This window comes from Danio aesculapii, chromosome 21 (genome assembly GCF_903798145.1).
Source record: "Danio aesculapii chromosome 21, fDanAes4.1, whole genome shotgun sequence".
Lineage (NCBI taxonomy): Eukaryota > Metazoa > Chordata > Actinopteri > Cypriniformes > Danionidae > Danio > Danio aesculapii.
This window is the reverse complement of record NC_079455.1, coordinates 25,212,665-25,227,835: the sequence shown is the minus strand read 5'-3', so window position 1 is coordinate 25,227,835 and position 15,171 is coordinate 25,212,665. Positions and strand designations below refer to the sequence as shown.

The window sequence follows — 15,171 nt, the reverse complement described above, 5'->3', positions numbered from 1 at the left end:
CACTGCTACCTAGGCCACATTCTTACTTCTGCCGTTTCTCTTGTGAAGTCTAAATGAGTTTCGGACTGAGCATTTGAAAGGTATCTGCTATAATCCACTGCTAAAGAAGATATTTCCATGTTTGGTCAAAACTGCACCAGTTTGACTCTCAGCTGCACCAGATCCTTGTGTTTCAGGTTAATGTCAGGTCAGGCTATGAGCTGGTCATCAGACTAACGCAAAGGATCTTGCTTGCGTATCTATTTTAAACCATTTCCCCCCGTGGACTTACTAAAAGGAGTCACGCTGATTTTCTACGCTCCCTGTTTGTGGTCCTTTTACTCTTTTTCAAGGCATTTCACAATTGTTTTACTATGAGTTTGCTTTAGGTAATCGTTACTAATACAATTAGTTTTTATTTTTTCGTTTATTTTATATTTAAAAGATCATTTCTAATTAAATGATCTGGTCTTTTAAAATGTTTGAAATGTCTACAGTCAGCATGAACAATAGTTTTGACAGTTTTGTCTTGTTTTAATACCAATGGCAGATTGTTTGAGGGTCTAGAAAGTACACATATTTCTAAGCATATGGATTCAGCGTAAAAGCAGTGCCAAATTTGTCAGACTTGATTATTTAGATATAAAAGTGCAATAGAGATTTGGCCTTTTTATCAGTATGGCCTCTATTTTTAGTTAATATTCACCAGCAGTGTTTTGTTTTGTACCACTGCTTTCACATACAGAAAATGTGCATGGATTACTCAAGAAATGTGGCTTATGGTTTGATTTGTTACAGATGTTTGGGATGTTTTTAAGTGATCGTACTACTCCAGTGTGGTTATGTTTGATTTGGATATCAAAACGAAAGTTTGTTTGGTTGGATATTTCTGCGCACATTCTCTGGACCCATCTTATTTTTGACCACCCGCTCTGCCTGTTTTATCTTTAGCAAAGTTCACAGTTTGCATAGTGCGGTTTGCTGTGAAAGTAAACTCTTGTGCTCAGTTTCAAGTCGCACTTTGATAGGAATCAGTATTATTGTACGCCAAACCGGAAATTGGTCATGAATGGAAAATTAAAAAGACTAAAAAAAAAAACTATGCATTGACTTGCACCAAATCTTTGGTCTTCACAAAGAAGTGCAGAAGGCGGCAGTGTTAAATGTGTAATTTATATGTCAGGCAGAGTTACAGATGACTGAGAAAGACTAATTACAGCACTCAGGCTTAATTACTTTAAGAGCAGAAAGTTGAGTGATGTTAACGGATGTTCCTCTTCTCTGCCACTAATTGCTCTGTGCAGATACTTGTTGGATTTCATTTGCCCATGCAATTCTCTTCTCAATCAATTGGTCATTATTGCCAAATAAAACACCACCGACAACATAATAAGCTTGCCAGGACATGAAATATTAATTTGAGTTAACCCGAGAACTCCATATTTGATCTATTATTATTATGTATTATATATATTTTTTTACATTTATGTAATAAATCAATGAAGTTAACACATATCTGGATGAAGTGTGTTCACATTAGCAAACATATTATGGCCAAAAAGTCTGAATTTTACTTATTTAGTTGAATAAAATGGCTCTGGTTCTATTAACACCTGATTCTGTTTTCTTTTCTGTCTTTTTACACTTGACCTTGTATTACATACAGTACGCTCTGTAAGCTGTTTTCTGCTCTACTATTATAATAGAAAATAGCATATAGAGAGTACTGCATATAATACAAGCAAGGTCAAACATAAAAGATAGAACAGAGATTAAGCAGACAGAGCCAGATAGAAAAGAAAACAGAAAAGAGTAAGCTAGTATTGGAAAGTCAGAACGATGCATCTTTACATTTTATAGATGCCTTGTTCTGACTTTCTAATTGTAGCACTCTTTTATCCATTTTTCATACTATCTGACAAATTCTTGTCGTCCATCCCAGTTGTAAGAGCAACAAATACTAACTTCATTTCTAGTTGATCATTTGGAAAAGTGGCAGATTTCCGATTAATCATCTGTTGAACTGCATCCTAGTGATCTCAAATACTGAAGAAGGCCTATTGGAATCCACATGGACCGAAGATTTTCACATAAATCAGTCAAGTTTGGTGAAGAAAAAAAGATGATTTGGGGTTACATTCAGTATGGAGGCATGTGAGAGTCTACAGTGTGGATGGCAACATCAACAGCCTGAGATTTTAAAACATTTGTGCTGCCCATTACACTACAAATCACAGGAGAGGGCAAATTATTCAGCAGGATAGCACTCCTGCTCATACTTCAGCCTCCACATCAACGTTGCTGAAGGCAAAGAAGGTCAAGGTGCTAAAGGGATTGACCAGCCCAGTCACCTTTCATATAAGCCACTTCTGATAACAAATGATCAACTAGAAGTCAAGGTTTAATTTGTTGTTCTTAAAACTTGGATAGGCGACAAGATTTGTGTCAGGTAGTGTATGTCTCTATATCCGTATTTTCTCTGTTTCTATATCCATTTTCTATTATTTAAATCTGCTAACTGTTTTTTTGTTTGTTTTGTTTGTTTTTTTGCTTTGTTTCTGTTGACTTCATTTAGAAGTTGCTTTTGATAAAAGCATCCGTTGAATGGTTAAATGTAAAATTACAAATAATATTTGTAATGTAATATTTGTATAGAGAAATCTTACAATAATTGCAATAGAAATCTATGATTTTTGAAATAAGAGTTTCATCAGAAACAATACAATTAATCGAAGTAAATTTAACAGATAGAAATTAAGATGGCAGACCAGAGCCTTAGATTTCTGCATTGGAAGTATTCTCATTATTTTGAATGCATTGAAAAAAAGGGAAAGCTCTCAGTGATTTTACATCACAATAAGACAAAAAGTACAAAAGTAGCAAACACATTGCTCCAAGCTTTCAATAATCTGTATTAGGGCTGCAAGATATTGAACAAAAATGAACATTGCCATATTTAGTATTTTTGCAATTTATATTTCAATTTAAACATAATTTCACAAGATCACTTTAGTAACTCTATTTGGAAAGATTGGAAGTTTGACTTTGACCTGGATTTTGTAGGCAAGTGTATCCATGTATAAACAAATGTATAAACGCAATAAAGCATTAATGAAAACAATAGAAAAGTGATATAAAAAAAAACAATTAAAATAACTTTATGATTTTGATGGAGTAACAGGATTAAGGTACAGAAATCCAAATCCAATCAAATGTAAAATAATACCTCATGGAGTCTTTATAAATAAACACAATCATTCTTTGTTAAAGTGGCAAATGCTTTAAATTAGCTTGAAATCTTAGTAATAGGCCTCAAAATCAAATAAAAAAGATGTTTAACCAGTATAAGCTGCTTGGAAATGAACTCTGTATGTGGCGTTATATTCAGTGCCACACTTTTAACAAAGGGCAATTGAGCTACTAGGAAAGTTTTTGCTAGTGTGGCCTTTACATTGAAGAGTAGAAATATCCTAAATACAAGAATACTTTTTTCCACTCATCTTTTATCTTCTTTTTCCCCCCGCATTATCTTTCTCTTTTGTTCTTTTCTGTGTATGTTAAAAGATTTTTCGATACAGTAGCTTCTAGCTAAGTACAGGAACAAGATGAGGACAGAGATCAGTCAAAGAAGAAAGCTTTGAGACAGATGGGCTGCTCTCTTTTTCTTTTTTTGTGCAGTTTTCAAAGCTTAAAACCTGCCTGGCCAGTTGCAGGAATCTGTTTTGGCATATGGGGAGAATTATTGGACATTAGGAGTATAATGTAGCTCATAAAGGGGAGAACTCATCTGAACCGGATTACTGATTTTATCAATCTCAGTCTTATTATAGAATGGTTCATGAGAACAGCCTGATAAAGGTTTCAAGACATGTCTGTCGACCCAAAGGATTTCTCATTTCTTTTGGGACATTAATAATAGTTGGTGCTAAATGAAAATTATTTAAAGGCTTTTTTTTATTCAAACATCTGGTGAGTAATACATCTTAAAGCGATAGTTCACCCAAAAATAAAAGTTCTGTCATTAAGTACTCACCATTGTGTCGTTCATAACCCGTGAGACCTTTGTTCATCTTCAGAACACAATTTAAGATATTATGAAATCGGAGAGCTCCCACATCCTCCATAGACAAACAAAGGCCCTGAAAGGTTCGTGGCCTGGAAAGGTACCAAGAGCATTATCTTCAGTGTATATTCAATGGTTCAACTGTAATATTACAGGAAGAAGGTCATTGGTTCAAGTCCTGGCTGGGCCAGTTGGCATTTCTGTGTGAAGTTTGCATGTTCTCATCGTGTTCGTGTGGGTTTGTGCTCCGGTTTCCCCCCCCAGTCCACAGACATGCGCTATAGGTGAATTGGGTAAGCTAAATTGGCTATAGTGTATTAGTGTGTGTGAATGAGTGTGTATGGGTGTTTCCTAGTACTGGGTTGCAGCTGGAAGGGCATCCGAGGTGTAAAATATATATATGTGAGAATAGTTGGCGGTTCATTCCGCTGTTTCAACATCTGATAAATATAAGGAACTAAGCCGAAGGAAAATGAATGAATGAATGAACAAGAATGCATGATGATGCATCGAATATTTAGATGATGTTCTTTCAGGCAGTGTTACCAGTTTGGGCGGTTTTGAATTTAATTTTGCGGGTAAAATGGGTATACCCCATTTTGAAAGTAAAACATACTCTAATAAGTAGTGTAATCTACACAACATTTAAGCGCAGTGTGTGGGTGGGGGGGAAAATGTGATCCGGGTATGCTGTGGTTCGGCGACTGCTGGTGTTGGTTGCTGTATGGTTAAAAATGATGACAGTTGCAGTAACTAGACTAATTTCGATTTAAATTAATTAAAATTAAATATATTAATCTAATATTATGGCCATTATTTTTCCATTTTTAGGTTTTTGTCTGTTTGGGTGGGTTTTGGACAGCTTTTGGCCAGGAAAAAGTTCGCTATATCTGACAACACAGGACCTTTACTGACTTATGTCTGTAGAGCAGGGGTCACCAATCTCGGTCCTGGCGGGCTGGTGTCCCTGCAGGATTTAGCTCCAAATTGCCTCAACACACCTGCCTGGATGTTTCAAGTATACCTAGGAAGACCTTGATTAGCTTGTTTAGGTGTGTTTGATTAGGGTTGGAGCCAAAATCTGCAGGACACCGGCCCTCCAGGAACAAGTTTGGTGATCATTGCTGTAGAGGTTCAGATAGCTCATGTATTTGATAAAAAATCTTAATTTGTGTACTGAAGATGAAAAAACATCTTATGAGTCAACATGAAGGTAAATAATTAATAACAGAATTTTCATTTGTGTCAATCCAAAACCCTGAGTTCATCTTCAGAACTTTTATGTAAAAGTATTCTTATAGCTTGATAATATTCCAATTAATATGGTCTGTTTTGAAGACGTTTTTTAAATTCTTTTTTTTTTTTGGTTTGAACAAGACGGGAACCTTGCTATCTCTGAAGGATGAGGGAGATCCTGAAATATCTTAATTTGTGTTCTAAAGATTAATGAAGGTCTCAGGGGTTTGGAGACACATGAAGGTAAGTAAAGCATTTTTTTCAGTTGTTGTCAGTGGAAGCGCCTCATTTTAAAATATTTGCCATTTAAAAAAAAAAAAAAGCTTTGACAGTTGTAGAAGTGTTTTTGAGTGTTTTTAGAACAATGCTTTTAGGGCTCGTTCACACCAAACGCCGAGTCTTTATGTCTAAAAACATGAGACGCAATGGTTTGAAACAGACTCAGCCACTGAGCACCTATTAACAGAAACCTCAGGTAAACCTCCTGTGCTTTATTCAGTGCTAAATGCTAATAATGTGAGTTTAAATGCCATTTTACTTGACATGTATTGCCATACTACTGAAAGCAGCAGCAGATAGTTCACAGATCTTGAAAGTAAAATAAACCGTTTGAAATTGAACCTCAGAACTGTGGCTCAGTGCAAACCAACAAATATCAGTGATTCAGCATGTACATTTAATAATGTTAAAGAGTTATAATATGTATTAATTAGATTATAAACCTTACCATTTCATGAGTGAATGCATATTTCTGTGCTTTTGAATGGCTGTATTTAATTTCTGTTGTGTTTCGGCTGATGCAAACAGACAAATTGCGTACTGCAAATCTTCTCACATAGTGTGTTGTTAGGACACGAGGTTACAATGTAACCTGCTCACCTAATGTTAATGCTCATAATATTTATATAATTTGCTAATGAATAACCTCATGTGGAACTCAGAATCTGGGTCTCATTTCAAAGTCTGCTACTTTCCACCAGGGGTCGCATTTCAGTCACAGACAAATGCTTTCAATTGCCTTTCTGAATGAAAGCATGAGCTTATCCAGACTCATCCACTGAGCGCCTATAAACAGAAACTTCCAAGTTGCCCCATCTCCAAGCTTCTTTTTTCTTTCTCTTTTCTCAAGGGCCATTGCTATGGAATTAACAGTGATGAGCTGCACTATGTATGAAACTTGACATTTAAAAAAAAAAGCACACCTCACATGCACGGCACTTCAAAAAACATGACCGTAATGGTCACACATCCTCCAAGCACATGTTTACATTGAAAAACAATGTAAAGTAGCACACTGGAGAGGAAAAGCACGTTCTGTGTGAACGGCCCCTTAGGCTGTCTACTCAATTGTTTTTGCTCTGGCGGCTAAACAACTTGCAAAGTTTGGAAAAAACACACAAAAAATAAAAACAGAGCACTCATCGCTGACCTTAAATCATTCACTCTGCGCCTCACTATTCTGTAGGCAATCAAAGAACGTGACACTAGCATTGACAACACAAAACAAAGGCTCAGCTTGAGAAAAAAATGTGTTGGTCGCCATGCAGTTTTAGTGTAACAAACACTTGAACCCTCTGACCTTTTTCAATATATAAAAAGGTTTGTTTAATATTACAGCTGATTGAAATGTTAGCACTCAGTTGAATGGGCATTATCAGTGGTTATCAGCTTATAGATATGGGCCAGTAGGGGCCTTCTGTGCCTAATAGTAGGCTCAGAAGGCTGTTATCATCCATCCATGTGGTAATTAGGCATAGATCAGATACGGTTGTGGCCAGAAGTTAACAAAAATTATTTATATTATTTATTAAATTTCCTATTCATTGTATTTTATTAAAGTCAACCCCTACCCCAACCCTAAACCCAGCCATCAAAGTAATATAAAAACAGATCTGAATCTGGAGTCTTCTCTATTAGTATAGCTGATTAACCATGTGGATGGATAATAACAGCCTTTTGAACCTACCAGTAGGCGCACTGGCCCATATCTATCAGCTGATAACCACTAATAATGCCCATTCAATCAAGTGATAAGATTCGAAGACGGTGAATATAAAGGCTATGGATAATATAGATTCTGAAGGAATTGTCAGAATGTGCTTTGCTCCGAAAGAGGCTTATTTGTTATATTTTTGTATCTTTTTTCCTTGATTATTTTGCTTTGACAAAGCAACATTTCAAACAGCAGAGAAGAGCAATTGCAAAACATTAGGCATTATTTGCTTTCTCACCCAGAGAGTCACACGATGCTGCTTTTTATGTTCACAGTTATGAATTCTGATATTGCTCAATATGTCCGTCCATTGAGTCGGATTGCTCAGATCTTTTAACCATTTAGATACAAGCACAATTGCCATGTTCATATGCCTAAATTAACCAAAAAAGGGAGAAAACACAGCAGTTGTGAAAACACTCTTAGGATGAAACAACCATCATGTTTTTTTCATTATGCCCAACTGACAAATAACACTCCTGCTGCATGGGTATTTTAGGAGTAAAATCTAAGAAGGTTTTTATATTTGACAGTTGATTTGATAAGAATAATTTGATCAGCTTTCACTCTGACATTCAAGGTTAATCTCATTTCATTCTGGGCAGCACAAGCGCACACATTTGCTTCTAATAAACCAGGATTCTTTCATGAAACAGTTGTATCTGTGAGGAATAAAAATTTCCCCCCTACTAAAATTGATTTGCTTATTTTGTGGTCGAATCTCGCACCAAACCATGTGATCATGAGATAATTTCATATTTTTGGATGAAATACCAGCCTAACATTATTTAAGGCTGTGTTTTCATTGGTGAAACGGTGGCTCAGTGGTAAGCACATTTGCCTCACAGCAAGAAGGTTGCTGGTTCGAGTAACGGCTGGGCCAGTTGGCATTTCTGTGTTGAGTTTGCATGTTCTCCCTGTGTTTGCATGGGTTTCCTCCGGGTCCTCCGGTTTCCCCCACAAGTCCAAAGACGTGGTGTACGTCAGTGGAATTAACAAAATTGTCCGTAGTGTATGAATGTGAATGGGATGTATGGATGTTTCCCAGTACTGGGTTGCAGCTGGAAGGGCATCCGCTGTGTAAAACATATGCTGGATAAGTTGGCGGTTCATTTTGCTGTGGCGAGCCCTGATTAATAAAGGGACTAAGCCGAAGGAAAATGAATGAATGTGTGTTCGTTATCATAGAAGTCTATAAAAAAGAACAGTTTTTATAAACGAATACTTTTCATCCAAACATTTAAACATGTTGTTGAAACCCAACAATAAATCGGATTGATCAGGTTCTTGAGTAAAAACACAGCAATACTTAGACTGTTATGAATAAAGATTCATAGTATAGTATTGTTTTTTTTTTTTTTTCAATTTGACACATGCATGCCACTGCAGAAATTTTCTAACCAACAAACCCACGTCTTATACAGGACAGATAATTAATAAATAACCTACTATAAATTAAAAGCATTAACGTATGCTATGTTTTTTGTTTTTACAAGCTTTGGAGACGTAACATAAATAATAGGTCACCTATAGCTTTCACCATGAGCCACGACTGTGTTCAAAATGACATCAATGTTTTCAAAGTGCACTACAAAGGGAGCACAATTGTAAACATGTAGATCGCTAAAACTGAACGGTAAAAATACTTTCGAAGCAAAATACACCTAAGATACACCATCTCAGTGGTTAGCATTGTCACCTCACAGCAAGAAGGTCACTGGTTTGAGTCCCGGTTGGGCAGTTTGCATGTTCTCCCCATTTGTGTGGGTTTCCTCTGTGTGCTCCGATTTCCCCTACAGTCCAAAGACATGCACTATAGGTGAACTGAATAAACTAAATTGGCCAAAGTGTATGAGTGTGTGGGTGAATGTGAGTGTGTATGGGTGTTCCCAGTACTGGGTTGCGGCTGGAAGGGCATCTGCTGTTTAAAACATATGCCGGAATAGTTGTCGGTTCATTCCGCTGTGCTGACCCATGATAAATAAAGCACTAAGCCAAGGAAAATGAATAAATGAGTCTCTTGATTTCAGAATTTTTAGATATTTGGACTAAAAACAAGACAAAAGCTTTTTTCCCAGACCATTTGTACATTTTGACCTGAATTTCACATTTCTAGCTGTCAAAATTGTTATCATATGGCATCAAAATACTTGAAATATGTTAAAGGACTCAATTTTATGGAGTTTTTATTGCTGCGCTTTGATTGGAGCTTGACTGATGATGTGTTCACTACAAACTGTTGACACCTGCGTGGAATTATTCATTTGTCTAAATGTTTTCCTTAGAAAAGCAACACGAGGGTGAGAAGATAATGACAGAATTTTCATTTTGAGTTCAACCGAGAGGTCAAGTCTTGGAGGTTCGATTTTAAGCAGGAAGGAAAGGCCGTGGGCGAGATGAGAAAGTGATGAGGAACTTAGTGTGTTTGTGGCTTGTGTGACAGTCAGGCTGAGAATTCCTCAGTCTTACCCTGCAGACCATCAGCCAGAACTCGCTGGAGTGAAACTCACATGAGACCATCACTCCATCAGCAATACTTCAGCCCAACACATTCTTTCAACTGTTTCGCTCCACCAAACAGCTGTTGTTGTGCTGTAGAATGTTTAAATGAACAACACCAACCCTGTGGAGCCCCTGATCATGCAAGCCAAATGGGATGTGACATTCATGTTGTCCTTTCTGAAGAGTTTTGTTGAGTGAAATGTGTGAAAATGTGAAAAGTTTCATCCAGGGAAAATAAAGAGCTCAAGTTTAAAGTTTGGTTAGGTGCAGTTCTTGCGACTTCGTGCCCTATACTGATGTTTTTTTGGGGGTGGGGTTCTGGTATTTTTCTGGGCATTGAAGGAGCCAGGACAGATCTACTTCTACTATCTTACTGCTATATGCTGATGTACAGTAAGGCAAGATGAAAAAGAACAGAAATGCATAATAGTGCGATCTGTCAGACGTATTGCAGTGCTCATCATTTGGTGACATAATAATCCTGTATATTGTTGCAATTTGGCCTTTAAGAGCATAAGGAGATGTAGAATTTTATCCAGCATTGAGGCAGGTGGCAAGTCACAAAAAATTAAACTTTGGGCTTGAATAAAGTGTCAGCCTTGAAAATAGCCTAATAGATTGGAGTGTGGAAAAATGAATTTTTTAGAGAGGTCATTAAAGTTAGCAAAGTTGTTGTCTATATAAAAATCCTGACATCTGGCCAAGCCTACTTTCTGCAACTGAACATATATGAAATCTAGCTTAACTGTAAGTGATTTTAAAAGAAAAATATTACCAATCACAAAATTTAAAATGCTACAGTAGTATGTTCAAGATTAGCAAAACATAATAACAAATAACAACAAAAAAATGTACTTAATAGTTCATCAGACGTCATCCAAAACAGAACTGAGCACTGTGAAAGTTTCCTTTGGATTCTCTTAATGGATTAATGGATGCGTGCCTTATTTGTGCAAAATCTCTTCGGTTTGATTAGATGTTAATGGATGTCTAAATTCAGAGGAATGCATGTCTGTTTGATTGATGCACCTGCTTGGTTTGACATGATTTTTTTAAAGAAACCATTAAGAAAGATCTTTTTTTGGACACCATAGTTTCCGTAAGCCAAAACAAATCTAAGAGCAGCTAAAAAGAACCATTAATAATCCCTGTGTATTTCTGTCCAACCATCTCTCTGGAGAACCAATAAATCAAGTGAATTTTGATGTTATTGAGGGTACATTTACATGAAACCATTTTCTTTAAAAAGGAAGAATTTTATTGCGTTTTGTCTGTTCAGTTACTTGTATACAAAGTAAAAAAAAACAGGTAAAAAAATAAAATAAAAAATTATTTTATTTTGTGCTTTTATTAGCACAGCCATAATAACAAGGTGGAAGATCGTGGCTATATGCGAAATCACCTGAAAAGCCTAAAAAAGGGTGAACTTCCGGTGAACTGTATGTAGGTACAAAATCAGCATGTTTAAGTCAAATCAATGATCTCCACTGCCTAATTGATATATGATATAAAGTGGGTCTCAGATTGTACAAGAAGCACTGCATTAAAATCAATCTTCCCACGCCATGTCTTTAAAATATGAACAATTATTTTACCCCAGTATTTTCAATGGTGTTTCTGCACTCGTCTGCTGATCCTGACAGTGCGTGCATGTAAACGGCTTTTCATCTCGTTTTATGGTTGATCAACTAAATGAATGCTGAAGTCTATTTAACTGATTGTATTTTAATTAAATGGCAACATTGATGCTGTTAAAGGAACTGTATACAATTTTAAAAAGTCACATTAACCATTCACTGGAAGTTTATTGGTTTGGGAGGAAACACTAGCTGTGCTTATACCATGTAGTGCATTATTTGAGGGAGCGTTCATGTGTAACAGTGTCCAAAACTATGGTGGACATTCTGAAGTGGACTTAGTCAATCCCACAATACACTGTAATAATGAGCGTACACACTAAACCGCTACAAAATACCCATAACACACTGTGAGAGTTTGCACAGCGAATCAATTCCCGCATCTGACCACAAGACAGCATATACAAGTTTATAAACAATTAATTATTAACTTGTTGAATAAACATTAGTATACATAGCAGAAATCAAAATACGTTGTTTTTATTACCAGTAGACAAGAGCAGATAGCTCGCCAAGTGTGAAATATCACAGGGTCAACATTTATATTTTTATTTTAATCGAACAGCAAATCACGAACAAAACAGCATCCGTTTAAGTGGACTAACGTAGGGAATGGTGAATGAGGGTATAGGGGGCAATTTGGGATATAACCCATATGTGTGCAGATGTGTCCTGGACCAGGTCGTATCCTGAGCAGATGCTGTGGCAGTCATGGAAGAGTAGAGAGCATGAGATTGATTCCTGAAAGACCCTGTGGGCCAGTCTGAACACCCGCCAGTGACCTAATCACACTTGCAGCTTCTCCACGATGGATGTCCAGCATTCTCCAGGACCTATAGACTGTTGCGCTGCACAAAACGTTTGGCCAGAGGAGAAATGGTCATGCCCTAATGACCCTGGTTTCCTCTCAAGGTTTTTTCCTTCACTTTCGCCAATTGGTGAAGTTTGTTCCTCGCCACTGGCTGAGGTTTGGGACTTGCGCATCGATGGATTTGCTCTTGAGTGTTTGGACTTTTAACAGTGAAATTTAAACCAAACTGAACTGAACTAAACTGAACTTCAACTCTGAAAACTGGACTGACACAGTTTCAATTTACTAGAACTTCTATGTTAAGCTGCTTTGACCATAGCTGCCAACACTCCCGTTTTTCCCGGGAGTTCCCATATTTCAGACCCATCTCCCAACACCCTCTCGTTTTGTTATTTATCCCGGAAAACTCCCATAATTTCAACCACACCCCAGGTCCTCAGCATTTTGGTACGGTCTGTAAAACATTGGAATCGCCAACATTGGTATAGGATCCGATCACAGCGGCAGCCCTAAACACGCTTCATAGTAGTTACTTACTCCACAGTACACAGTACCCGGTTCTCAGTGTTATTCAGACACCTTATCCCTGAACCTAACCCCCCAGTCTCATGGATTTTCATGAACAAAAGTTGGCAGGTATGGCTTTGACACAATTGACATTGTAAAAGTGCTATAGAAAGAAACATGAATACAAGTGAATTTCTTTACAAAGTGACCACCCTCTACTATCCTGGCATGCAAAATGCAGTGTTTTTTTCTGTCAGTTATTTTTCCTTTTAAAACATTTGCCTGTTTGTGAAAACTTTTAAATGCGCAAGAACTTTTTTTTCATTTATAAGTATCTCATTGTCATGTAAATGTATCTTAAGAAATAATTTCAAATTCCATAAACACCTTTATATGTCTGAGGAATGTGTTGCTCTGAGATATTTGTCTGGTTTGTTTCTTGCTTTATTTTCATTACTTCTGATTTGTATTTTCAACTTTCTCCTTTTCTCGTTCACATCTGTTTTCATTCACAGTCCACTGACATAAGCAATATATGTTCTTTTTCTCAGAAAACTGACAAGAAAAAAAAATCAACTTGCCTTGAACTGCATTTGCTACTTTTCCAAGAATGCTTCTTTTCCAACCAAGCTCAACATATGTGTGTTTTCTGTTTTTTTTTTCTTTTGTCTCCAGATTGTCATTTCTTCAAAGCCGAAGGTACAGCGACAATTCCAACCGGTTTCTGTCATGCGAGCTGGAATCACAGGAGTCTGCCATTGCATCATAGCCAAGAGCTCAAACGTATACAGATGCAGCTCAACAGTCCAAATATGTTGAATCAGGACACTCTGTTGCGGTTTCTGTTTAGATGAGTATTCACTTTCAATGATGAATGGCAATTTTAAAAAAGACTATGTTGCAAAGCTACTACACTACAGTATGAAAGGTTGATGTTTGCATGCAGGCACTTTGTTAGACAGCCTAAAATCATCAAAACAAACACATATGGGTTGCATTCGAAATCACATACTTAAAAAAAAAAGTATTTGACAAACATGTCTGAATTTACAGTGGTCATGAAAAAAGCCCTAATCCACTACAGAGCAAGAATTGTGCATATTTGGAACTATTTACTATCCCATTAGGACACAAGAGAACATTTGTGAATGGCAGTGACGTGTAGCGCCGGCTGCTGTCAAAGCATCGCTTCACAAAGCTTCAAAACATTTTCGAATCTTTTGTTTTGAATCATTAGTTTGGAGCATTTATCAAATTTACCAAATAAACCGGGTTTCATTACCTCATTAATGTTTTGAAACAGTTCTGATATAGTTCTCCGCTGGGTGTGATCTGAGTAAAGCCTGGCTCAAACTGTGTGATTTTAAATAATCCTTAACTCCTAAATCGGAGGGAAAATCTGATCACAATGACCGTTAACTATCTCAGACAAACAAATCGTGACTAAATTCTCAGTTTGAGCAAGGCTCAAGTAGGGCCGGAGGCAAGCTGAACTGCCGCTAGGCAAAGGACACGCAGCCCTCAACCACTGTTGCCAGATGTAGCTGACAGATTCCAGCACAGGGGGGGATGGGGGGGGGGCAGAGATCAGTGGGGAAAGGGGTCGAAAACAACAGTTACCCCCCTCACTATTATGCCGCCCTGTGGGGGGTACGTTTGCCGCCCTCATTATTATGAGGTCGCCTCTATGGACGCGCCAGCTCTTGGCTCAAGACCATTACATCTACATGAATCCATGCGGGGTCACTTAGATCGCCCCCTGGTGGTGAATCCCCCCTGAACAGGTATCATAGTTTTTATGTTTTAGTGAGGCATTTGTAAAATATTAGTTAATAGTCTCTTGGCCTGTTTAGCAGAGCCCACAATAAAACAAACAATGTATAAGCCTTGAAAATGTATAAAAGCTCCCATATTAAGCAGACCCTTAATATATATTACATAATCCAACTGCATAAGTTCATTCATTCATTTTCCTTTGGCTTAGTCTCTATTTTAGAGGTTGCCACAGCAGAATGAACCGCCAACTATTCCAGCATATGTTTTACGCAGCAGATGATCTTCCAGCTGCAACCCAGTATTGGGAAACACCCATTCACACACACTCATACAATACGGCCATAGTTTTTTATTTCCCTTATAGCACGTCTTTGGATTATGGGGGAAACCGGAGCACCCGGAGGAACCCCACGCCAACACGAGGTGAACATGCAAACTCCACATAGAAATGCGAACTGGCCCTGCCATTGTTCGATCTAACCACCTTCTTGCTGTGAGGCCATCGTGCATGTTAAAGTTTGCAATTTGTTTGATAAAGCCCATTCTATTTTTTTGCTGCATTTACACAGATTTGACCTAGCATGTGGTGTTCAGTAAATTATTTTGCAAAGCCATTGGTTCACTCACTGACAACATGGCAAATGCAGTGTTTATATTGCTGAAGTCA

At 37.4% G+C, this 15,171-nt stretch overlaps 1 protein-coding gene across 1 annotated transcript in view; it reads left to right on the top strand.

The window, feature by feature from the left end:
* si:dkey-247m21.3 (5-hydroxytryptamine receptor 4) overlaps nucleotides 1-14,281 on the top strand; it is a 44,602-nt gene extending 30,321 nt beyond the window's left edge. The window contains exon 7 of the mRNA XM_056447164.1: nucleotides 13,404-14,281. Within this exon, the coding sequence (XP_056303139.1) occupies nucleotides 13,404-13,497 (94 nt within the window). The 3' untranslated portion in view covers nucleotides 13,498-14,281. The remainder of the gene's footprint in view (nucleotides 1-13,403) is intronic.
* The last annotated feature ends 890 nt before the right edge of the window (nucleotides 14,282-15,171 follow it).